The sequence below is a fragment of the Homalodisca vitripennis genome, chromosome 5 (genome assembly GCF_021130785.1).
Source record: "Homalodisca vitripennis isolate AUS2020 chromosome 5, UT_GWSS_2.1, whole genome shotgun sequence".
In the NCBI taxonomy this organism is placed as follows: Eukaryota; Metazoa; Arthropoda; class Insecta; order Hemiptera; family Cicadellidae; genus Homalodisca; species Homalodisca vitripennis.
Window position 1 is genome coordinate 85440890 of NC_060211.1, and position 25612 is coordinate 85466501.

General features: G+C 31.0%; 2 protein-coding genes across 2 annotated transcripts in view; one reads left to right on the forward strand and one right to left on the reverse strand.

Annotated features, from left to right (window-relative positions):
- The window catches only part of LOC124363981 (titin-like), a 122527-nt gene extending 100850 nt beyond the window's left edge, over positions 1 to 21677 (reverse strand). Inside the window, exons 1-2 of the mRNA XM_046819252.1 lie at positions 21477 to 21677; positions 20941 to 21416 (exon numbers count right to left, since the gene is read on the reverse strand). Coding sequence (XP_046675208.1) covers positions 20941 to 21416; positions 21477 to 21677 — 677 coding nt within the window. The remainder of the gene's footprint in view (positions 1 to 20940; positions 21417 to 21476) is intronic.
- The window catches only part of LOC124362458 (disks large 1 tumor suppressor protein-like), a 713149-nt gene that overhangs the window by 477609 nt on the left and 209928 nt on the right, over positions 1 to 25612 (forward strand). The window lies entirely within an intron of this gene.

Below are 25612 nucleotides of genomic sequence, written 5' to 3' on the forward strand. Positions count from 1 at the left end.
GTAGAAACATTATGTTTACATTTTATTTTGGTAGCTCCAATACGGGTTCCATTATATTGCTAAAAATGTACAAATATTACTTTCTTGAATTCATCAATGTTTTATAAAAAAGTTTAAACAAAGTTTTAATAAATTCGTTTTTAAATGTTTTCGTTTGAATTGCCTAATAATACAAGGAAAGCTTTATTTAAACCTAACAAAACGGCTTTCTTTTACAATTCACTAACTATTTTGGACGCCAAATGGAATTTAAGTTAAAGCACATTTGAATGAAAGTATGCTGTTCAAAAAGTTTTTTGGTTTTTTAGAGTTTACAAATCTGTACTCAAACTTTGAACACTTCAAAGTTTTCAAATTACACAAATTTGAATATATTGATTTGTATTTCGATTTCCATCTAGACAGTAAATGAATCTAGAAAATTACAATTGTTAACTGTATATTGTTAATATAAAATGTTTACGTTGTAACTAGTACTCATTTATGATGCAAAGTATTGCATTATTCTCGTCAGTTTATTTACAAATTTATTTATTGCCAGTTTTGTCGTTGCCATCTTAGTTACCCATAAGAATAATGTAAAATGTGCGCTAACGCTCAGAAAAATCTCACTTAATGACATGCACCATCATGAAACTCGATTTTGCTTAAATAGTGCAAAATTGCAAGTCTATAGGTAAACTTCGTTTTCGATGTAGAGACAGACAGAGATGAAATGTCTCCTCGAGTGATATGCTTCGCTAAACCTCAGCCAATATATATTTATTCAATCTAATTATATTATTTTAATAGTTTATCGTTGTATAGTATTTCGTTGTAGGGACAGTATTCACATCTCCTTTATTGTTTGTAGAGTGTTGATATTATCATGAATCTAATCTTGTAAAGCTCTACGTAATCTAACCAAAGTAGGGATTTTTAAATCTTTTTCACACCAAGACTTCTCTTTTTCATTAATCAAGGAATATTTACAAATATTTTTAAAGGGTATTTATATCTGTAAAAACGTTTTGACTATTCATTTGCTTATTTATTTATCAACTGAAAACCATTTACAACAAGTTACAGTAATGTTCAAGACAGCTAGATCACTACGTGTTTAATACTTTAAAGGAACCTAATATGCGTAATATACCAAATAAATATAAAACTAAGCTAGCATGCACGGTAAGTACAATACAATGAAGACTAGATATTAAGTGATAACAATAAATAACGTATGGGGACCAACAATAATAATAAAATATGTCTAAGTAGAAATCTAAACAAATAATCATGCAATGACATCAACAGGGATATATGATTTGCAAGAAAATTTTACATATATTTATATAAAATGTTTAGAATAATAGCGTTCATGAAAACAATTACAAAAAATATTATGTACTTTAAAAAACCCAATACATCGCACATTAAGGAAAATGCCAACAAGGCTATTCCTAAAACCATTAACTAGTGACACATAATCTTAATCAAACTAAATTAACTAGGAATTCAGCTCAATAATTTATTTATGCTCTAAATCCTTGTTTGATTTGCTCCTCCTACCATTATGTCAGCTGTAGTGGGCGTATCATGTGTTTCAGCGGTACAACGGCATTGTTCCGTTCTAATACGTTTGTGCTTCCACTTACTGCCGCGGAATTCAGTATGTTTGAACTTTTGATTTTTTGTTGTTGTTAATTTTGAATTTAGTGTGTACATCACTATATATTTATTAGTTTCCTCTTTTAATTCTTAAACTTATGATTTATTTTTGAACTTTAAGAGGATTCTAAACTTCGAAACGGCTTGTTTCCATTATTCACACTTTATTCATTCCAGAATCCTGATTCTGTGTTCACATTTTACTTGGGAATAAGACGGCTATGGTGAATTGAGTAATCTTATAGTCATAGAAAAATATTCATAAATGTATTGTTAGCACTTCATGTTTCCTTAAATTGTCTTTGATAATTTAAAGAGTTAATTAAAGAGAAATTAAAAAGAAAATTACAAATTACAATAGAAAATTACAAAATTACAAAAATTACACAAGAAAATTACGTTTCTTGAAAGAGTGGAGAGTAAATTGCATATTTAATAATTTCGATAGACCTATAATCCTACAATTTTTTATCTTAATCTACTACAAAATTTAAAACAAAGGTGAAACTGTATACCAATTGGTACTACAAACGGTACACCCGAGAAGGTCTTTCATAGCTTGTGATCTATAGTATTTATTTAGAATGTTTGTTTGTTTTTTTTATCCTCACGTTCTTTTTCATTCATTTTAAAAAAAATATTTATACAGTTTATATTTATCTGCAGTAACCTAATGGCTTTTTTCGTGACATTTAAAGAGAATATAAACCTGTTTTAGGTGTGTATATTTATATATATATATATATATATATATATATATATATATATATATATATATATATATGTGTGTTCTTTTTTATCCTTATCAATAATACCTCGAAGTAGTTTTTAAACTGAAAATCTATATAGTCTCCCAAGAATAAGTACTTTGTGTATATTGATGCTGATAGTTAAAAGATAATAAAACTTTAGATCAAATTCGTCATTGAATTCATGTAATAAAAATTGAATTCATTTAAGCTAAAATGTAGTCTACCAATATTAAACTCTAATAGCAGTCCTTTCACTCGTTCCAGTATAATCTGTTTTCCAGTCGTACAAAGGTCATGTTTTATGCAAACCATAATTTCTTTTGAAGTGATTATCAGAACTGAAATTCCAGTTGAGGTGGACATAGTTGTTTCGCCCGTAATGAAGCCAAGCTTGGCTCATTAATATAGCATCAACTCTCATAGTTAAACTCCGTAAAATTGTTTAAAAAACTGTTTTAATTGTTACTATAACTACGTATTTTGTAATAGAATTGTTAACTAAGGCTCGATGGTATGTGATTGATAATGAAAATATGTATAATGTAACTTCTGCGAGGTACAGTTTGAAGTATTTACTTTTTCAATCAAGACCTTTACTGATATTTTTACAGCAAGAGTTGTCCTGTTGGCCGGTAATATTTCAAAATCCGTCACGCCTCACGGAATGCTTTAACAAGAGTAACAGGTCGTTTCGTACTGTCCGAAACAAAACCTTGTTTCAACGCAGTTTAATTTGAAGAGCCATTTTGTGGACTGGAAAACGCTTTGATGTCGTTGTCATGAACCAGATTCAAATATAACAGCTAAACAAATGTTAGGAGAAACCAATCCAAATAAACTTAACGCCCCACAATCTGAATCCCCGTAGCAATTATTGTGTTAATGAAAGAGGCATGTACTTTAATTTTCAATTGTTATTAACTGTATGATTCTGTTTTTACAGGTAAGCAGAAAGTATGAGAACTGTATGAGAGGTTCCTCCTTAGAGATTATCGTAAGTCAATAACTTATATTTTGATTTAATATTGGGCGTTTGTTATTCCTTAAGGATATATTTCATCGCATATATTGCTAATAGATAAAGAAAACATTAGGACAGCTTACCAGTACTCGCTTTTTAAGCAGGTTAATGTAAATTAATTAAAATATAAAAATCTTTAAAGTCCGAACTAAATCTCTACGAGTTATTCGGAGCAGAATTTAAATCGTTATTTTTACTGTTTTATATTTCTAACAATCTTTGAAATGATCACTAACCGGGAACAATCGATTCGTACAAGAAAATGTTGCTGCAAGTTTAATGCACGAGTAGAAGACGTTTAGTGTTGTTTTCCAGAACACTCATTCATGAACTGTCAGACGAATGTTTGTCAAGAATAATACTTGGACTGTAATTGTAAAAGATTTACAAGATTTTTTCTTACAAGATTTACAAGTTTCTGTATAGATTTCTGACCAAGTAGGAATTGGTCTCGTTTGTTAAAATATAAATCATTTATTTAGAAGTTCGCACACAATAAACATTCACATACCCACCAACACTTCATCTCCTCGCCCGTTAATACCCAGGATTATCTTGTTCACTCCGTCATCCAATTAGCCACGACTGCATGTATTCATGTGACCACAACCATGTCCATTGCTTGCCTGCTTGTACGATTATGCCACAAGCATAGTTAATTGCATTTGCCAAATAGTTACAGTTACACGTTGTATAATGGCAATTAAAGTGTACAACACTTGAATGAGGACTGTCAATCAACACACGCGTCCAGCATGAGCAGATGATCTCTCTATCTCGTTAGTAATTTATTTTATCTTCACTGAGGGATTCAAAATTTCCTTTCTTTAAGAGAAGAACGTCCCATGTATGTGAATTACATTAACACTACCTGGAACTGTCTCCTTCAACGTCTCCCTTGTAAATGCATGTGATTGAATGTAATCAAGAAAATTACATTTTCCGGCAGTTTTACAATTAATAAGATACATATTTATATACGTAAATGTGCATAATATGTGTCTGTGTATCGTTAAACAAAACCTTCCAAACAGTCAACGTCATAAATATACCACTTATTTGCCATTTTTCTTCGGTGAATATTTAATAAGGTTGATTGAAAAATTCATTCAAGGAACGGCTTAAAATAGCCACATAAACAATAGACACAATAATGTTCTATTACAGTTGGAAGTACAAGTCAAAGAGTACAGAGACTCAACATGGTATATTTTAAAGTCCTGTCGCCATCGGTGATATATATATATTCATAGCTTTTGTATATTTCGTTCGTTTTGCATATTTCAACACTCTTTGCAACCCACTGCTTACCGTGTGTAACATTCATTTTATTCAAAGCAAACCAGAGCGTGTTCACACGTATGTTACTTGTTTTACTCTATAATCATATGTCCTTCTATACCAAAGGAGAAAATGGCAAGAGTTTAAAAACATTTTAAAGAGAGAAAGTATAAATTACTATACGTTATTCTTCTTACTTCGTAAGATGTTCAATTCATAGTTATCGACACAATATGATTCAAAATGTATATGACAGAATATGAAACCCCTGTTTTTTTATCTCCTAAGTTATGATTCCGTAGTATGTTCATAGAAACCTCAGCGACAGAAATTATGAAGAGTGAAGAATATTTTTAATCTAAATATGATAAAATATGTAAATTTATACAATTCAAAATTGAAAGATTCCTGAGTGTAATAAAGTCAAGAAAAATAAAATCTCCAATATCACATTTAACTATTTAGAGCCAAAAGACCAGACTGAAAGTCACTGAATTGTAACAAAAAGATTTCCAAACCAATTTGGCAGAAGTCAATTATTCAGCAGTAGGGAATGGAGGTGGCAGATTTAAGACATTCATTTCCACTTTACAATGGAGGCTAACTCAAGCCAAAGTGAGGTTTGAACTTGACTGAATTCACAATGACACCTCTGAGAGTCATGAATATGTAGAATGCCATTGGAGGAAGGTTTAGCCGCCAGTTGCCTTGGACCGATCGTTTTAATCTCGAAGTAGTCCCTACGTTCACATATCACACTGTGATGTGTAAGTGTTTTCTATAAATATGTAAATTTTAATCATACAAACGAGGGAAAAAAGAGGGATATCTTACTCGTAGTTGAAAGGCCGTAGAAGAGATTTGATTATATAATCCGGAATTGGTTATCAACTAACCAATGTGTAAAGTTATCATTTTAGTTAGTATAGTACAAATAATAAAAATATTAATATTATATATAAATATTATTATAAGTAATAATATTAATCACAGTCTTGACAGTAGATTTCAAGATGCATGAAATATATAACCATACATCATTCCACGTCGAATTTTAATCCGGTATGGATATAAATTTTACATTACATATTAAAAATTCATCGAAAAAAGTTCCCAGAATTCATATACGTACTTTATAAATTTCACATTTTTATCTTTACCCGTTTTTATGTGGACCTGGTATTAAAATTTCCAATGATTTCTAGTTTACTTTATTTTCTGTCTTCGGGTGAATTATGAGTATATTAAAGAGCTGTAGCCGGTTTTATCACATTAAAACGGAACGCCATCTATGTTAACATTTGTTTTCTCATCAACTTCCCTTTGAGAAAGAGTACGCTGATATGAGAGAGTATTTCTTAACACCAACATCCATTTGTAGTATTACAAAAGTCCAACTGACTGAAGTATTGTAGAAGAGAAGATCTTTGAATCACTGCACACTTTGAAAAGATGTAATGTTTATCAGGATTTCTTAGTTATATTTTTATATAATAATTTTCACTAAATTCTTGATATTTTAATTCAAACCTTTTTTTGAAGTTGAAATGTCCTCTAGTAAGCATCACTTATTTGAGGAGTGTTTAATATTCCATTTAAATGGCTATATCTCTCCTATTTTTCGATGCAGGGAATTTTTACGAAACTCAAAAATGGCTAATTCTCTGATAGTTATAAAAAAACTGGTTTTTAACTTACAAAAATTATTACTGTATAGTGTTGAGAATCGTTGTAGCTATTTGATTAGCGATCAATTTTCTTCACAAATACAATTTGTCAACAGGTTATTGCTAATGTTTTTGTTATGTTTTTGTTAAATGTTAGTGAATAAACACCTATCTTGTTTTAATATAACATAGTGTTATGTTTATGAATACTCATTATAATTACAAGAATTTTTTTTAATATTTATAATGGTTTATGTAGTAAACGTTTCGGTTAAATATTCAGTCGAGTCAGTAAAATGACTCAATAGAGGCGATGTAATAAATAAAAGAAGTACAAAGAATTCACACAAAGCAAACTTTGATGCACGCCCTGCACCCAAGACATTATTAGTTCAAAGTTTTAACTAAAGCTATCCTTATTTTATCGTGTGGGTTTATCTAAATACGTCTATTTTATATATTTAGTAAACAATTATAAATTAAATACAGTTATAGAATTTCTTTCACATTAATATTAATTTTTTCTTCCAATTAAATGTATTTTACAAATACCTCCTTATTACAGTCATATTATCCCGGTCATGCTCATAATATCAGATAATAATTTCTGGGATCTTTTAGCAAATATTAAATGCTATGTAATGTAATTTAAGAGAATATCAGATTTAAAAATCTAGTAGTAGTAGAAACGCCATCTGATGGCGTTGCGAGTCTGATGGCATAAATTAATCAGTCGATACAGCTTGACCTTGCTTTCATTTCTTATTGCATTTTCAGGCATGACGTTCGTGCAAAAATTTGGATCTTTTATCAAAAAAACGTTATAAAATTATTCTTATTTTGTTGTAAAGAAACCGTTTATAAATTTAAACCAATCGTTGCTTTCAAACGCTTATGATTCATCTTGATGCAATACAGGATGGCGAGTAAATTACTGAGAGAGGAGATTTTGGTCAGCTTTTCAACAAATAAATGTTGTTAAATTATACAATGATTACTTTTTTTCAAAATCAAACTTTTTTATTCAAGATTAACCATTTTTTTAATGCAGTTTTTGTTTTATCCCCTTTAGCCGAAGCTATTTGAGTGGGAAAATCTAAGAAAAAAAACATATGAACACATACTAAAACTATTATTTAAAAATATAAACGTGGAAAACGCATTTTTGGAAGAGAAGTAATGAAACAAAAATATATATGTACATGATTTTATTTGAGTTAATTTTAGCTTGAGATCCTCGTAATTTAGAAGAATTTCAAATGATAATAAGTAGTATTTTATGTGAGAGGGGCTTTTTATTGGAATACATCGATGTAAATCTTAATTATCATAATAATTGTACTTGTATACTCCTTGAATATTGTTCTATATGGATTGACAAGTGATTTGATAAGCTTTGATTATATGAACTAAAGAAATTTGAGATTTAGAAAATACCTTATATCATAGTGGTGAACATATTTGTAAGGAAGCACTAAAAAGTAATAAAATTAAGTATATACGTTCAAAATAACCTACAGTAGTACAACAATCAGCTGCTGTAACGGTCTCATGGAGGTAATTAAGTAACGTTAACGTCCAGCAGCCGTTATCGGGGCATGAGGCCTACGAGACACATTGCCTTATCACTAATTACGCTGCCCATGCCCGCAGCAACAAAATATCTTATTTATGTTCCTGTACCAATTGTAAATTTGCTTTAATCCTCAACAATTTATCGCTACGATATCGGAGTTCTCTTATCCAGTCTATATTTTACATTTACGAGATTAGCTTTCAGTTGATTTACGCAGAGTGTCTGATCAAAGTTACGTTATTTTGACAAAGTGTTCACCAGATCGCCCAGACGAAGTAGGTGCCGCCATAACGATAATTTATACTTATAAATTTAATGTTACTATACAAATCTTTGCATTTTGTTTTGCTTATCGTCTATCGGATTATGAGTTTTGCTTACACATACGTTATTCAGAACCTGTGTGAATTACAACATGTCAGTGTTCTATATGTTTTGCATTATTATGTGACTAATGGTAATTACGAGTATTTCGAATTGGCACTTTAAATGTTGTTATTAAATTTCACGGAAACAACCTCATAATATATATTTAAGTTAAAAGATTTAAAATTATGAACATTTACAGTACATTATTTTATTCCTACAGGTGGGATCTGAAAAACATAGAAAAAATATTGTAACTCTTATAAAAGCAAGTTTATCAACACTCACATAGAATCTCTATCTACTCAAACAATTCAATTTTTTTTTCTTTTTAAGAGAATTTTAAGTAATAAGAAACCAAACTAGTCCTCTATACCCATATCGGTTGGTTTCCGTTATCGATTCCCAAATATTAAACATTTGTCTAGGAAGCTCTAAGAATGCTAGTTTGTTCTTCGTGATCAAATTATCTAGAATTTGATCTTTTACGCCATGGGTACTATCTTCAGGGATGATATTGTACGTTGCTATCAGTGTGGGACTGCCGCGGCCCTAAACTACTGTTGATAATGACTATTATTTAAACTAATAACTATTATTATTTGACGTTCGGAAAATTAAAATACTCTTTACTAATCAATAAATTGGAAATGGTTGTTTTTTCATTCATGTTTTGACCGTTAAAGAATCAAAGAACTTATTTTTGTCATAAAAGATAATATGAATTAACTACTATATTTTATTTATACTGACATTAACTAACTGTAATATTTTATATTATTATTATTATTGCTTTTCCCATTTGGTTTTAACAAATTTAAAGGGTGTGTCTACAATTTATACATACAATACAATAGCCATGTAGTTAAATAAATACTGAGTTGTCTTATTAAACTAAGACTTTTAACAATGTATTATTAACTACCAGAACAAGCAATACACTAACGAAATAAATTGTTCGATATTTGCACAAAATAATAGTACTAAGGAAATCTATTTATATTATAAAATTGGACATTGAATTTTGTCTTAAACCTTAAATATGACATTTTAGGCTACTTTCTTTTTAAGTTATTTTTGAAGCCCCCTACTTTTGACAAAAATATGTTTGTTTCATAACATACTATAAGTAATGAAGTACAATTTGGTAGAAATATTTCTAAAACAAATCAGTAATCAAATCAAAAAATGAATATCCTGTGGTTATTTAAAGTTTACTGCTGAGAACAAATTACATACCCACTGTAGAAAATGAGAGCCTCTACATCTTGCCTAAGATACTTTATCATTCCTTACCTGTAACTCTAATCTGGAAGTAAAACAGAGTATTCTGCATAGTTTGAAAACTGAATGGAAAATTTAATTTTTTATCACCTCTGATAAGCGTGAATGATATATATTAATATATAACAGTCATTTCACGTTATTAGTGACACTGTTTGCTTAATGTCATAACCGAATACGAAGATTTGTAACAATATTATTTATTTAATTATTATTTATTATAAGTAGTGCACAGTAAAAAAAATAAAAAACAGTAGCAGTCGTGGGACTGCCGATAGAAGTGAAAACGGAACTATTAAGTTGAGAGTAATTAACAATACGTTATAGTAGCAGTACATCTGTAATTGTAAATGTGACGCGTTTTTAATTTTCCAATTTTAAAATCCACGAAAAAATATTATCAAATAACTAGAAATCTATTTTACCTCGCTAGTAAGATAAATCTTATACCGTAATAATACTCATTTCATGATGAAGAGGTTAAATATTAAAAACATAATTAAAATGAATAATGCTAATTTTAAATACAAATATTCGTACAAATATTAAAAATGTTTAAAAATATATTCGTTTTTTTCATTATTCATTTATCTGTATAAAAATATGTTGTAATTGCTCAATATTAATAGTTAGTTAAACATAGAATACAAGTGAGTAAACACCGAGTGAACAACAGTGAGTTGAACACCGTTGTAAATAATACAGTTATTGCTACGGATAAAGTATATAATTGCAATAACAATTAAACCCACAATATTTTTAAAACTAATAAATTAGTTAAATTAACTTGGTTCTTTCGTAAAGGTATTTTTATTGCACAATAAACTAATTTATTGAGTTAATACGGTATCAGTGAGCCAATGCGCCAACTACAGTTCCGGCAGAAACGTTCACTCATCACTTTATACGCTACTACAGGCTAAACTAAACTTCCAATAAAAAAAATGATAAATTACAAAAAAAATATTCATCTATTTTCACACAACTTTCTCGCTGACAAATTTTGTCTGACCAAAAAATAAAAAAAAAATCCTCGCTTACTACTTTTTTCTTGTCATTGTAAACGCTATGTAAAATGTAAACAATAATCAAAATTATTTCGAAATTTTTTTAATACTTAAAAATGTAACCAATAGATTGCCAATATTAAGAGCTTTAATTTGACGCATCATACAGAGTTGTACGACATTGGCTTCACTTTTAAATCGCGAGAGGAAGCCGTAAAGGTCACTGATTTTCGCAGTCTGTTTTCATACTCCGCCGGGACAGTTTTAACACAGCGAGACTGACTTTTTCATGCAGGTTTAGTAGTCCGCGGCCAAGTCTACGGTTAAAAAACACAGCGAGACTGACTTTTTCATGCAGGTTAGTATCATTAGCATGTCGGTGACGCGAACCGAGGATTTTACCCTCTACCAAAACGCTCAACGCGCCTAAAGAAGTTTTCACTTCAAAAATACAAAAGTTTATTATTCCTGAAAGAAATTCACTTTAGCTGCCTCTAAGAACTGTATACCACTGAAATAAGCACTCTTTATTCGAAATAACTTTTTTTTGTAATTAAAAAATATAAAATTTACTTCATTATTTATTCATTAAGATAAGATTAGCACAATACGTTATACATCTCCAAAACAGATTGTGCAGAATTCTTTTATAATAACATTAAATGCGTCATAAAGATTACTCGTTTACGTGAAATGTGTGATCGATATTATTAAATTTGCATACCTGGCAATAGCTTGATTTAATATTCAATAAACATTTAATTGCAAAAAGTACTTCCTCCGCCGAGAACTCTCACTAGCCGGGGCGAGCGTGTTACTACTACACCAAAGAGCCCCTACCTTTTATGATTCAATGATTTTATATTAAATTTATATTAAAATATTGTAACATATATATATATATATATACTTTGTCCCTGTGGATCAAGTACTTTTTGCAATTCAATGTTTATTGAAAAATTTAATCAGTTTATTGCCAAGTATACACATTTAATAAATATATATTAAAACTAACCTAATATATGTATATTTTTTAGTTTTAAACCTTTATCGAAACAACCTTATGCAGGTCATCTAACACGGAAAAGAGGAATGTGTCAATCTAAACTTGCACAAAGAAAATGTTTACTTTACCTTTGAAATGCCTCTCCAATAGTACAGGAATCTTCGTGAACGTAAAAATATTAAAATGAGACATAGAGGATAAATACACGTGTAACGTGTTTTGTCGTAAAGTAAGGATGTAAGAAAGGTGATCCTTTCAGTTTGTGATCTTTTCAGGGATGTTTATTCAAAGTCTTTGATGCTTTTGCAATCTCAACTTACTAGCTTTTTTATAAACACGTTTTATAGTGTTTTTATACAAACAAACATCTTTACTATTATGGCACGGTCTTAGAGAAACACACCTGTGACGTTTACCAGAGTTATTGCAGCAACGATATAACTCTTCAAAAAAATTTAACAACACACGTATTTTCATTTTATTTTAGAACATAAACCTCCAATAAAACCGTTCTAAAGACAGAAAGCAATCAATATGAGTTTGATCATTCCGGTTCATGCGGTTCTAGGCATTAAAAATAGTATGATTGTATAACCTTTTAATTAGCCCAACTAAATATATATCGTGTTAAGGTACGGTTTTGAGTTTTTAAGTAAATTAGGACTTAAGTGACTGATATTTATGAATTAGGACTTCAGAAAATTACTTTTTGAATGAAATATTTTTTAAACATTAGATACTTAAAAGAATTGGTATTTTTAAATATAAAGAAGGTATTCTTCTCTTCAGTAATCTTCCATATACGCACAGTATCTAGACTACATCCTTATTTCCAACAATTTCACTGTAAGGAAGTTCAAGGCCTGCAATTCCTCATGGATTGATATAAAGTTTTGATATATATGTTCTGTCTTCATAACGTTTACCCAAAAGAGCTATAAATAAGTAGGTTAATTTTTACAAAAAAAAAATTATGGTTGCCTGTAAAGTCGGTTTTACGGGCGAAGATTTTACGGGACAACGTCTTTTTCTCGGTAGAATATTTATTGATATGAATATTATTAAATTGCACAATAGGAACAAGGAATTGAATGAAAATAAGAATTGCACAAATTTTAACTATAGAAATATATTTTGTTTACTAAAACATTGTACATAATTTGAAATTAATTAAAATTTTTTATTGTAAATGGTAAAGTTGAATAAAAAATTTACTAAAATTGGAATTTGAAATTCTTGCTAAACACAGTTAACTCCGCGCGTGGTGATTGGTCGGTTTAGTTCGTTTGTTTGGTCGCACTGTTATGACAGGTTAGAGGTTATAATTTGTTATTTTAAATGTTTGACTAGCAATACGCGCTGTTTCTTCTCAATCGACTGAATTACGATTGATTGCAGAGTGATTTAAACTAATAATTTACTTAACACTATCAACATTTGTCAATAGTATGACATAACCTATAAACTCAGTTTCTCAACTTTTGTGTCAATCTAACAATTAATCAATCAATCATAGTTTACGATAATGAAATATCAGTGTACAATTATTTACCTTTATTGTTGTAGTTGTTATAAATGACGAATCTAAGCACTCCACATTTTCACGAATAAACATAGTTATCTGCTTTATCCCGTGCGGCGGACCCACAGTTATCTGCTTTATCCCGTGCGGATCCCGTGCGGCGGACCCACTGGACGGGCATCGTAACGTTACCGGGCGTTACACTTTTTCATGAGTGACTCCGAGCCGCAACCTAATTTAAGACGTTGTCACGTCAAAATATCCCAACCAAAAAAAATTGTACCATTGTACATTCTTTTCACTATTACCATTAATTTGCAGGATTCTTAGTTTCTATTTTCTACGGTACTTATGTTATAAAAATTAGCGAAGGTTTCCAACAAAGATAATAGAACCAGACACAGGTTTTTAAATACCAATATAGATAATTTTACATGAAAATAACGCTTAACGTACAATAAATAATCATGTTTACATACTGTTAACGGTCAGGAATAATGTGCGTGTACTTCTCTTTATGTATACACTCTTTATTGCACTTCCCCTTTTTATGGTACAAACATAAGGTGGTCTGAGATCATAAATCATAAAAAGCCGTGTTGATGAAGGGCTGTCCGAGATAATATGGCAATTAACAAGATATTGTGGGATTTGGAAGATAAAAACGACTTATCTGTGAGTCAATGGGCGGATTGCAAGCTGTAACTGACATCTGACCTCACTGACACTGGTATCTATAATTCATGGCTGGGTATGTTTACATACACTATAGCCCTCTTGCTACATCTTCCCCATTACTCATGCATTCAATGCTTTTTTCAGCAATTTTTTCCAGTTTCAATGTATACTAAAATGTATCCCATTAATTTCTATCATGAGGTTCCACAAATCTTTTCTTTTTCATTAAAATATGGATGTTTAATCTTAGTGTGAATTCCACAATTTTAACTTTGACTTGAAATAATTTAAATTTCAGGAGAAGTTCCGGATTCTGGTTGCTGGAACTTACCTTGTCTGTTATTACCTACTGAAAAATAACTATAAAATGTAGAGTCGAACGTAAAAGATGGAGAAAATGACCGAACAATGTCTATTAGTATGGTTTTACTTGTCTCATTATCCAGCACACACAAGACGTTTTCAAATATCAAACTTAATCGTGATTATTGGCAATACAAATGTAAGTATTTCAACTTAGCAATATGGCTTTTCTATGAACAAACCAGATTTGTTTGATGACAAGTAGTATTCCCGTTATTCTATTTATGTTTTAAACTCAAGAAATAGAAGTTTTTAGCAGTAAAGCGATAACCACTATACATGTATTAGCAAATTCAAAACAAATAACAGAAGACTTAAATTTAATGGCCTGTTAAACTCTCTGGGGGTTTTAGGAAGTTGGTGTAAACCGATAACAACGATGACCTACGTACGGGCAAAAGTAAAATGGCATTTCCACAGCTTTTAGAGCACACCATAACCGAAAGTTACAAAAGAATTAAACATTAAAAATTATTCAAATTATAAAAATATGTCAGACACAACTGATTAATAGTCTATGTGTGCCCAGGATACATTAAAAATAAAATGAACTGCGGAGACTTGAGCGAAGCCTGTTACACCACATGTGGTTTGGCTTTTTGTTTATAACAGACACGTATTTGTAGTACTTGTTTTTCTAAATAATATATGTTTAGCAAATTGCCTATTAAACATTAAATACTTTTAAAAATATAATTTATTTTCCATTCAATTTATTTGTGGTTAAGAATTCACCTCAGTTGTCGTTTTAATAAAGTAAAAAAAGTTCAATTATCTAGTATATCAAATAATTGTTGATTTGTATCATTTATTGTTTAATACAGATAACTTTACAAATATATAGTACAATTATGAGCAGAAATAAACAATTTATAATGTTACAACCCTTAAAACCTATCTGTAATTAAAGAAGGCCATTCTTAATTGTAAGAGAAGAATCTATTCAAAAAAAGTGTCTTCTTAAAGAAGGTATTTGCTCTAACGCGCAGAACAAAATGGCATCCAATACTGACGCAGTGATATGAATCATGTAGGAAGCAAATTAATTATTCACCGGTGAAAGGTGAATGTCAAGAACTTAAAGCGACGTCTCCGAAACTGTTGACATAAATGTAATTTAATATTGACGCGGTGATCTGAACCCGGTTGGGAACCAGTTAATTATTCACCGATGAAAGGTGGATGTCAAGAACTTAAAGCGACGTCTCCAAAACTATTGGCATAAAAGTAATTTAATATTGACGCGGTGATCTGAACCCGGTTGGGAACAAGTTAATTATTCACCGGTGAAAAATGGATGTCAAGAACTTAAAGCGATGTTTCCAAAACTGTTGACTTAAAAGTAAGTTAATATTGACGAGGTGATCTGAACCCGGTTGGGAACAAGTTAATTATTCACCGATGAAAGGTGAATATCAAGAACTTAAAGCGACGTCTCCAAAACTGTTGACATAAAAGTAATTTAATATTGCCGCGGTGATCTGAACCCGGTTGGGAACAAGTTAATTATTCACCGATGAAAGGTGGATGTCAAGAATTTAAAGCGGCATCTCCAATATTGTTAATATTAGAGTTATTTAATATTAACGAGGTGATCTGAACCCGGTTGGGAGCAAGTTAATTATTCACTGGTGAATTTTGGATGTCAAGAACTTAAAGCGATGTCTTCATAACTGTTGACTTAAAAGTAAGTTAATATTGACGCGGTGATCTGAACCCGGTTAGGAGCAAGTTAATTATTCATCGGCGACAGGTGACGGATTGAAACAGTCGTTTCCATCCTACAATAGCAAGTAACTTCAGGCAATAGTCTACTTGGATGTTTAGAATTTAAAATTATGTCTCTAAAACTCACTAATGCTCTAGTAGCAGACACTTACTGGGTGATTTGTGTTTCTGGTATGAATTGAGACGTTCTAATTTCTATTGAGTTTGCTGTAAAGTGTTGGGGAGCAGCGATTAATTATATAACTCAATGATTGCATGAATCTCAAAGTAAACTTTAAATTCAACTATCATATAAAGGTGTGTTCTACCAAACCGTCCAACAATATGTAATAATCGGTAATGAATTCCTGTCCCACTTCGCGAGCACTGTGTCAACATTGTGTTTAAGCTCTCATTCAAATAATGACAATGTGGCTCATCGATTTTCAATTCAATTCACTAATTGTATTATGTGCTCGTCACCTATTGGCGTGGTATTTGAATGAGTTTCATTTAATTATGAATTGTAACCTTGATAAAGACAAACAGTATTGGAAAATTATCTATTGTAATTTGATTAAGTTCGTCTTCACTAATATACAAAATGGATTTGATGGCCGGTTATTACATATTAATTATTTTTTCGTACTGCTAATCAATTACAATAATAAATTTGTCACTGTTATTTGCAACATCAATTATGCAATTCCATTAATCACTTCTCTATTTAAGATTTTTATATCCTTAAAAATGACAAACACAGGCGAGCTGAACAAAATTACATTCTGAATAAAAATTAATAACATAACAACTATTGAACTGGGTTGTGTTTAATAAACACTTCCAGTGACCGCTAGGTACATGGTGGATGTGGTTACAGTAATATATTGGAGCTGGCAAAACGGACAGTCGCATCAACATGATGACGTCCTACCGTGTGTTCAGTGTGTCGGTAAACAACACGAGGTCAACATTTACTGTACAATATCTGTAATTGGCCTACAGTTTCTAAATGTCATCAAATAAAGCATAAACTAACTCAAGAAACACACTTTTAACGATGAGTAGTAACTATATTCTTTATAAAGAAAATGGATTGTTAAATTTTTTTGTTTAAATTTAAACTATCGTCAACGAATAAAAGGTACATTATTACAAAGCATACCGCATTAAATAACAAAATAACTATGAAGAGAAATATTTATGGTAAAAATAAACGTCTAAATTACAAGATTAATCTTAAGATTGAACACTCTTCATTTCAAGACGGATCTTTAGTTACATTTCTCATTTATTGTTCAATGTCATCTATTTATTCACTTTTTTACTACCTCATGATTTTTTCAGGGGAGTTAAAACACTAGATGACAATTTTAAATCTACCATATAATTGAATCTTATTTCTAGATTTTATCTACAGAATATCAAACCTAACCTAATCTTTGAACTAATTTCAGTTTAAATTTATGTACCGTTACTAGTAGGAGAGATTCGTGACTTGCAGACAAATTTGGTTTATCTGATAACTATATATAAGGAATGCCCTCGTGTCTAGTAAATCATATTGTATTAGAACATCGGAACATAATCTCTACTCAAATTTTAAAAAAACGTTTTTGATCCTTGGAGTTCAGTATTGGCAATGGATTTCTGAAACTAGTACTTTGTAAATTAGCTTTTTCTCATGGCATTAGAAAGAACATTTTTAGCCCAACATGCCGTCTTATCCGTAGATAACGGAATCTTCTACAGAATATTTAAAGGATAGAGCCGATAGGCAAATGGTTTAAAGATGGAGCACCTTAATTGAGCCATACCTAACGTATTATAGAACCAAACTCTTTATAATAACGACTCCCTCCCTCCTATATTGTGCAAGATTACTGCAAAGAACAATAGACAAAGAATACCACAAAGATATTGTCGAATATAGATTGGTTTATCAATTTAAAATCGCATTACTTTTGTTTTTCTTCTTATTTCTATATTTTCTTTCATGAAATAAATCATTCATCTGCAAACTAAGTTGAAATATTTGAACTAAAACCAACGTTCAATAATAAGAGTTTGAAATATAAATTCACCATTTAAAGGTTTATTATTTCAGATAATTTGAGTTTTAAACATTCCTCTTATGAATACCTTTACAAGGTCCTAAATATGATTAGTTAGAAACTCGGATAGAAAGTATAATAAATCTGGTGTTCGCAGCTGACAGAGACATGAATTATATATGACATGGGGCTAGCTAATTCTCGTGTCAAGTTACTCTTGAGCTCCTGCGCTTAATTCGCTCTTTGACTCACAAATTAGGCCTTTTCTCTGGCGTTTCTTAGATGATGTTTTATAAATGGCAATTTTACTGCCGTTTTCTCCACTCTTGCGTTCTACTTAACCTTATAGTAATCAAAATATACTCTGTATCTATTGCATATTTGTTACTTCAGTGACAACAATATATCTTATTTCACCTTTTACAACTGTTTTGTGTTTCATTGTATCTTCTTGCGAACTATCAAATATACACAAAAGTTTCTGAAAGACTCAATTAACTGTGGGTGCTATTGATATATTTACTAGTGTTCATAAAATCACCGAACAGTGTGTTTCACAATTCTTTAGCAACTATTAATTACTTATTTTACGAAAATTTGATCAATGTAAGGGGTAGAAGATCAGGGGAGGATGAATAGTCTCGACATCAGAAGATTCAAGACGGTACGGCGTGACGTAGGATTTTAAGCAGAGACGTTGGTCGTAAAGAAGCAATAAGAGTACACCAAACCATGTGCCGTGGAACAGACACACCCCGTGGAGGGAATACACTATCTTTGAAAGCTATCTTCATTTAGATTTTCAAGTCCACACCTTAATTTTCTTTTTGAGATATCTTGCGGAATGGCTGGTAGAATAGAAATATTGCCTCCAGATTGAGCAAGGCTCCCATGACTGTCGGCTAATTGTATAAAATACAACAAAAAAATAGTATTGCATAATTTAGTACAGCCAACGAAACTTTGATCCAAGCACTTTGTAAATTGATTTTTTCGTGGCATGATTAGAGGCTTTTTTAGGCCACAGTTACTCCAATATACAAGAGAGTTTCCCTTTGTTTCCTTTCCCTGTAAAACGATATCTGCAAAAGACAAGACGATAAGGGGAATTAGTGAGAGAGGCAGTTCTGGCGAGTAAGCACCGTGATCACTCGATCTGTAAACGCTTTGATTCGATTTGAGCGGTACACATGAACGGTATCTGCTTTTATGTTACTATTTGACCCAATGTCAGATAGAAATGAGGATAGTATAGAGAAAATCAGTTGACCATGTTAATTAGACTCGAATTCTAAACTATGTAATTTGTACAGTATATAAGAAGCCTTTTAGTTTTTATCGTTTATTTTAGTATTGGATAGAACACAGACACGGAGTCAGAGAGGTAAGTTGGGATAAATTACCACCGTGATCTGAAGTCTTGCTCTAATTGATTTAGTTTGATTTGTGCTGGTCACAAGAACACATTCAACCTCTGTTTGATCAGCTACTTAATTCAAAAGTAAATAAAAAGAGTTCGGTATTGAACCTACGATGAGGTGGTTTGAACATAATATTTCTGACAGTTATACCATGTGACATTTATAGATGACTTAATTCCTGTAGCGAATAAACACACAGGCACGTATTTTATTAATTGTTTAAAGTTATTGTTGAATACTATGCAGGCAGTGTTAATTGATAAACTCAATAAGACAGAATGCTCAGGTGAATAAACAATATGATATAAAAATTAACTGTTTCTGTTCGTATAGTTTTTAGCTTAAGAGATAAACTGTTAGTGTTTATACAGCAAATTTAATTATTGTAGACAATTTTAATTAGCCATGAATGCATTCTACTTGTGTATCAATTTTGATCAATTGTTTGATCAAGCTGCGGTTAGTAAAGCACTACAGAAACCTAAATAAGGCAGCCAGGCAATTCTAACAAATTGTGCACTCTATTCCAATAAATAATAAAGAAAAGTATATTGGTTAGTTTTCCTTGCAAATAAACTCATATTATCATGTACTTATCAGGCTTTGGAAACCAAAACTACGGAACAAGAGTGAGTATACACACTTTCGCATAGCAATTGTTATTTAACTTACACATTGTGTTGGCTAGAATAAATCCAATAGTAACGAAAATCTATAAGAAAATCAGTCTATGTGCAGTCTGGAAATGTTTCTGATCATTATACTTTAACTTAACTGAAAATTCTGTTTTTCTGTTTAGTTATAACGATTGTGTAAAACCTATTTTAGACAACCGTTTTTCATAGTGTTTTCACAGACTTTAACATCATTTACTCATGATACATTCTTGCAGGATGAGTAAATACTTGGACGGGTTACGGGTTGATTTATGAAATGAGAATAACGATATTGTACCGTTATTAGCTGAATCGTAGCAAATCAACGACCAGTTTTATCAAGCAGCGATTAAAGGAATTATCTTTTCTAATTTTTTCTCAGATTACTTTTATGATCCGTATTATAATCGTATGGTACGTTGAAAAGTATTGCTGGTACTACGGCCGAATTTTTAACATGCTTATTTTTCGTGTGTTTAATGTTGCTAACTCGTGTGGAACTTAAAAAAGTTTGTTTTCCCAATCAATACTGAGTCAACTGCATAGATTTTCATAGACAGCGAGCGCACATAGTCGAATTGAGTTATTGATTAGTCTGAAACAAACTTATCAATATTTTACCCGGCTTGAATGCAATTATCTGGCATTCGTACATCTTGTTAATATCCTCACCATTTCATTAGCCGTTCCTTGGATAAAGAAATATGGCCAGTTTCCAAGAAATTTCTTTAATAATAAAATAACATTTTTCGTTATCAAGAACTATTACTGGCTAGTAGCACATTGGGACTGCATATAAAATACAGAAAATGTTGCATAACCATTGTTTTTGAAGAAAAAGAGTCGGATTGTAATCAAAGTGCAATGTTTTAGTTAAAACAAAAATACTAAACTTAAATCAACACAAGCATCAATGGCTATATTCTTCGTGCCTATAATGTCCCCCGAAGTCGTGTTCATGGAAGTCACCATGACTGAAGTCGTGAGAGAGCTCGTGATGATGGACAGGAACGTGGACAGGCACCTTGACATGGTAAGGTACCGGCTTCTCTACTGTATAAGGCACCTTCTTCTCCACATACACAGGGTAAGGCTTGGGCACAGGCACTGGCACGGGCTTCTCCACAGGCACTTCCACCTTGTACGGCACCTTCTTCTCTACAGTGTACGGCACGTGCTTGACTACAGGCACGTGGACGGGGTAAGGTTTGTCCACAGGCACTTTGACAGGGTATGGCACGTGCTTTTCCACAGTGTAAGGTACTTTCTTCTCCACCACGACGGGATAAGGCTTCGGAACGTGGACAGGATACGGCTTGTCAACGAGCACCTTGACCGTGAACGGCTCCTTCTTGTACACCGTGTACGGCTGTGGCACGTATTCCTTCACTGTGTAAGGCACTTTCTTCTCGACATAGACCGGGTACGGCTTGGGTACATGGACAGGGTACGGCTTGTCAATTGGCACCTTCACGGGGTAAGGCACCTTCTTCTCCACTGTGATAGGGTACGGCACCGGCACCTTCTTGGTCAGCGTGATGGTCTTGACGTGTTCATGATGGTGTTGTTCATGTTCTCCAAAGTTGTGGTCCCCGAAACCAGATCCAAAGTCGTAATGGTCTGCCCCGACCAGTGTCACCAGACACACTGCAGCTACCAGACTGATCATGTTGGTTCTGTGCTCCCTCACTCATCCTCGTCTCTTATATATAGTTATGGTTTACGGTTACATGTACGGTGAGCGTTACGCGCCACGCCACTCAGGCGATATGCTTTCTTGTTGAAAACTATCCAATTAACAATCCTCTGGCAATAATACAGAGAAACACCTAATTTTTGACATATGTTTATAAAACTAATAGAGCAAATTAACCAATTAGTGCTACATAATGGGGCGATTGCATATTGAAATCTATAACTAAAATTAACAAAACAAACTTAAAATACAATTACAAACAAACTCTTTTATTATGATAGGTTGTTTGTAAATAACGTAGATATTGAATAGTCCTTACACATTCACAAGAAGTGTCTTTTTTACTTTCTTGAAACATTATTTTTGCCCAATCCTTACAATATGCTATCTTATCTTTAGTATAGTGTCAATTATTAAATTTTAAAATATCTTTAATTTCTTAACAAATATGATATAACAATTATTTTTCTACAGATAATTTATTAATTTTAACGTACATTTCTCTTTGCCAATCTTTAAAATAATATCACAAATTATATTTCCTATTTATATCTTAGTAGAATTAATTCAAACTCTTCAATTCTTGACACATTGTACATCTCTTTTGAGTCTCCATTTATATAAGGGATATTTATAATAGTTTGACATTTTCAACTCATATTTCTCATCATTTAAATCTTTAATATATAAGTTACAAGATTTGTGTCATTTATTTTACAAATTACAAAGATGTCGTAACACAAGTAGTTTTTAAAGTTGAAAATGTTTGTTTTCTACTAACGATACTAACATGATCATTATCTTTTATATAGCAATATCTGAATTTCTGGTAGTATTCACTAAAAACCGTTTCTAATAATTATTTTTCTGCAACTTTATTTACATTTTTAGTTGTAATTTTGATTGTGTTGTTAACGGATTTATTATAAAATATTATCTTTTTAAAATATCGATGCATATACATTTTTTTTATAATTCAGTTTATTTTAATCAGTTTTATTAAGTAGTATATCCTCAAAAGCGTTTAAAACATCTTTTTCATTGTTCATTTATTTGTTATTGGCTAAACATATTTTGAAAAAGTGCCTATCACATTTAACACGTATTTAAATCCTTCATTTTGATAATAATTTAATATTATTAATAAATCTGCTGCTTACAAATCATCGACTTTGACACGAATTATTTATTCATTTAGAAAAATCTTTCTCAAAGTTGTTTGGACCTCGAGTTCTCATATTTGTATTAAAATCTGTATGATCTTACATATACGATTGTTTATCAAATGCAATGTCTCTGTTAACATGTTTCAAAACCATTCCACGTTCCTTGTAGATAGTATTAGTTCGTGAATGGACGACATATTCAGTTATATTGTAGAGAGAAGCTTATTTCTTTAATGTTCTTGAGCAAGTGGTTCGTCTTTATGAAATTAAGGTATTTTTCTGGATATTCTAAGTCAATTTCGTGAATATAACGATAAAATTCATCATCCGTTTGTTCTAAGTTATTTCTGGTATTCTTCAGTTGAGTAAAGTTTTGGATCAAACCATTTTATTTCATCATATAGTAAATTTTGAAAAACCGTCCAACCATATAGATTATTGGCATCAATACATAAGAAGAAATGTTCTGTTTTGGTTTTATCAAAATCTTTTCAATATTTATAATAAACAATAACTGTTTATACATTAGAAATTTCACCTTTAATACCTTTTTCAATCATTAAATACATATCGTAATCATGAATCAATTATAATTCAATTTTGGTTCATTTAACAATGCGTCCCACGCTAATCGTGGATCATTTGGATTGTGTATAGTATCTAATTTATAACAATTTGAGAAAATATATCTGCGAGCAATACAACATCTTGAATGTGAAACAAATCTGAATAATTGCCTAGATTTTTCTCTTTTGATTTGTTCCATACACTCAAAAATATTGATAATCTTCATTAGGTATGATTTTGGCAGTTAAAATTCATAGAAATCTTGAATTTTCCATATTGATTTTTTCAATCATATCAATAAATTCATATATAAGTGTTCCACCACCTGAAAGAATTTAAAAGATTATTCTTTATAATTTTGTTCTCCTTCTAATATTATATTCAAACTAGCCTTAATATATGTAATTTAATGTTTAGAATCATCTGCTTTTTAATGGCTGTCGTCTTCCACTTACATTTCAACGAAGATGTTCTAATATTAGGATGGTATATTTATGGGACATTTTATAAATTGCTTATATCAATCCCAGCCAAATATAAACGCAATAATTTTCATCTTTTTCTCGCATTCGTCTCTTTTCAATGATTAGAGTTTACCAGCTTTGAAATGAAGTTCATGGATGATTTGGAAATTTTAAACAGAATTTGTTGTTTTAACTTCCGAGTGCTCAGCCAAAGAACAATCGAATCAATGGCAGTGTGTGTTATTATCTCACTGTTAATAATACTTTATTCTCGCTATACCCACATCGATAAATCTTTATGTAGTTTTATGTTTATCTTTATGTTTCAAATGATTACACTTACCTGTTACGGAAATAATTCCCAAACACTTAGTATTAACTGATTACCACATTGTAATAATTGGTTATTAATAACAATTCGGATATAGTAAATAAGAAGTGATACACTTCAAGCAGTTTCCCGATGTCTTTTACTTCTAAATCTGACTTGACAGTGTCTATCAGAGGTTGACTTGAGGTGGGGAAGAGGTATGATGGCAGGACCTCAATGAGACAAAACATCGTTCAAATCTTACATTAACTCTTCTTGCTTCCTTCCAACCCCGCCCCATACTATATTCGCCCAAGCTGCTACCTCAAACAGCGTTCTTCCCTTTTACCACCACGTTATATACATATTAAGTTTAACGTTATTTAATTGATTTGTGTTTTAATTTATGTTTTAAAATGTATAAGAATTTTTAAAAGTGCTTATAGTTTTAATTCTATTATAATTAATCTTCGCATCTACTATTTCGATGCTCTGAGTGTGCCTTGCATAACTATGGTATAATTGCAGTGTTCTAATATACGTACTATGTAGTGTTGACTAAATCAGAGTTTCTATTACAGTCCAATTCATATACTTTGGTTCTAAACGATCATGCACTAATCATTATTGTATTTATTATTTAAATAGTTAATTAAAACTTCATTCATGGGATTTACCTAGAAAACAGTATTATAACTAACATTTCGATATATTTACTTCAATACTTCAATACTCGAATATATATAAGTATTGAATGTATAGTTTTTATACATTTGAAAATAATAATTCACACTACTAATTGAGTAGTAGTTTTTATGATTGAATACTATTTAAACGTGTATTCAAAAAAACACAACAATTTTGAATATGAATCATTTTTGTAATAGGGATATTAATATGATGGTTTGTGTAAGCTGCTTTAAATTAATATGGAAAACTTTGTTTTAAATGGAACTATTAGTGCAGAACTTATTACAAACTATTAAATGGCAAGGTTTGATATGTTATTTGTAAAGCATACATATAGAAGGGAACGTTTTCTTACTAAATTTTAACAATGCTTTCTAACTTTAGCTGTTTATTGCAACAGTATAATTCAGTATTGAATTTCAGAAGAAATAAAATTGCATACTCCATTCTGGTAGTTCAGATAGTTTCATGAGTATCTACCCTACGGACAAAAATATTCTCTTATAGATTACTTTCTAAATACTAAAATTCCTTGGTGTTCTAATCAAAATGAATTTTTAATTTTTTAATGTATTTAACAAATAAATAAATAAATGAATAAATGAATTTATTTCCCATAAGTACTAAGGCAGCAATACAGTATTGGAAAAAAGCGAGAAATCAATCCGGCCACTTTATCCAGTAGCGTGACCAGTTGAAACTATACAAAAT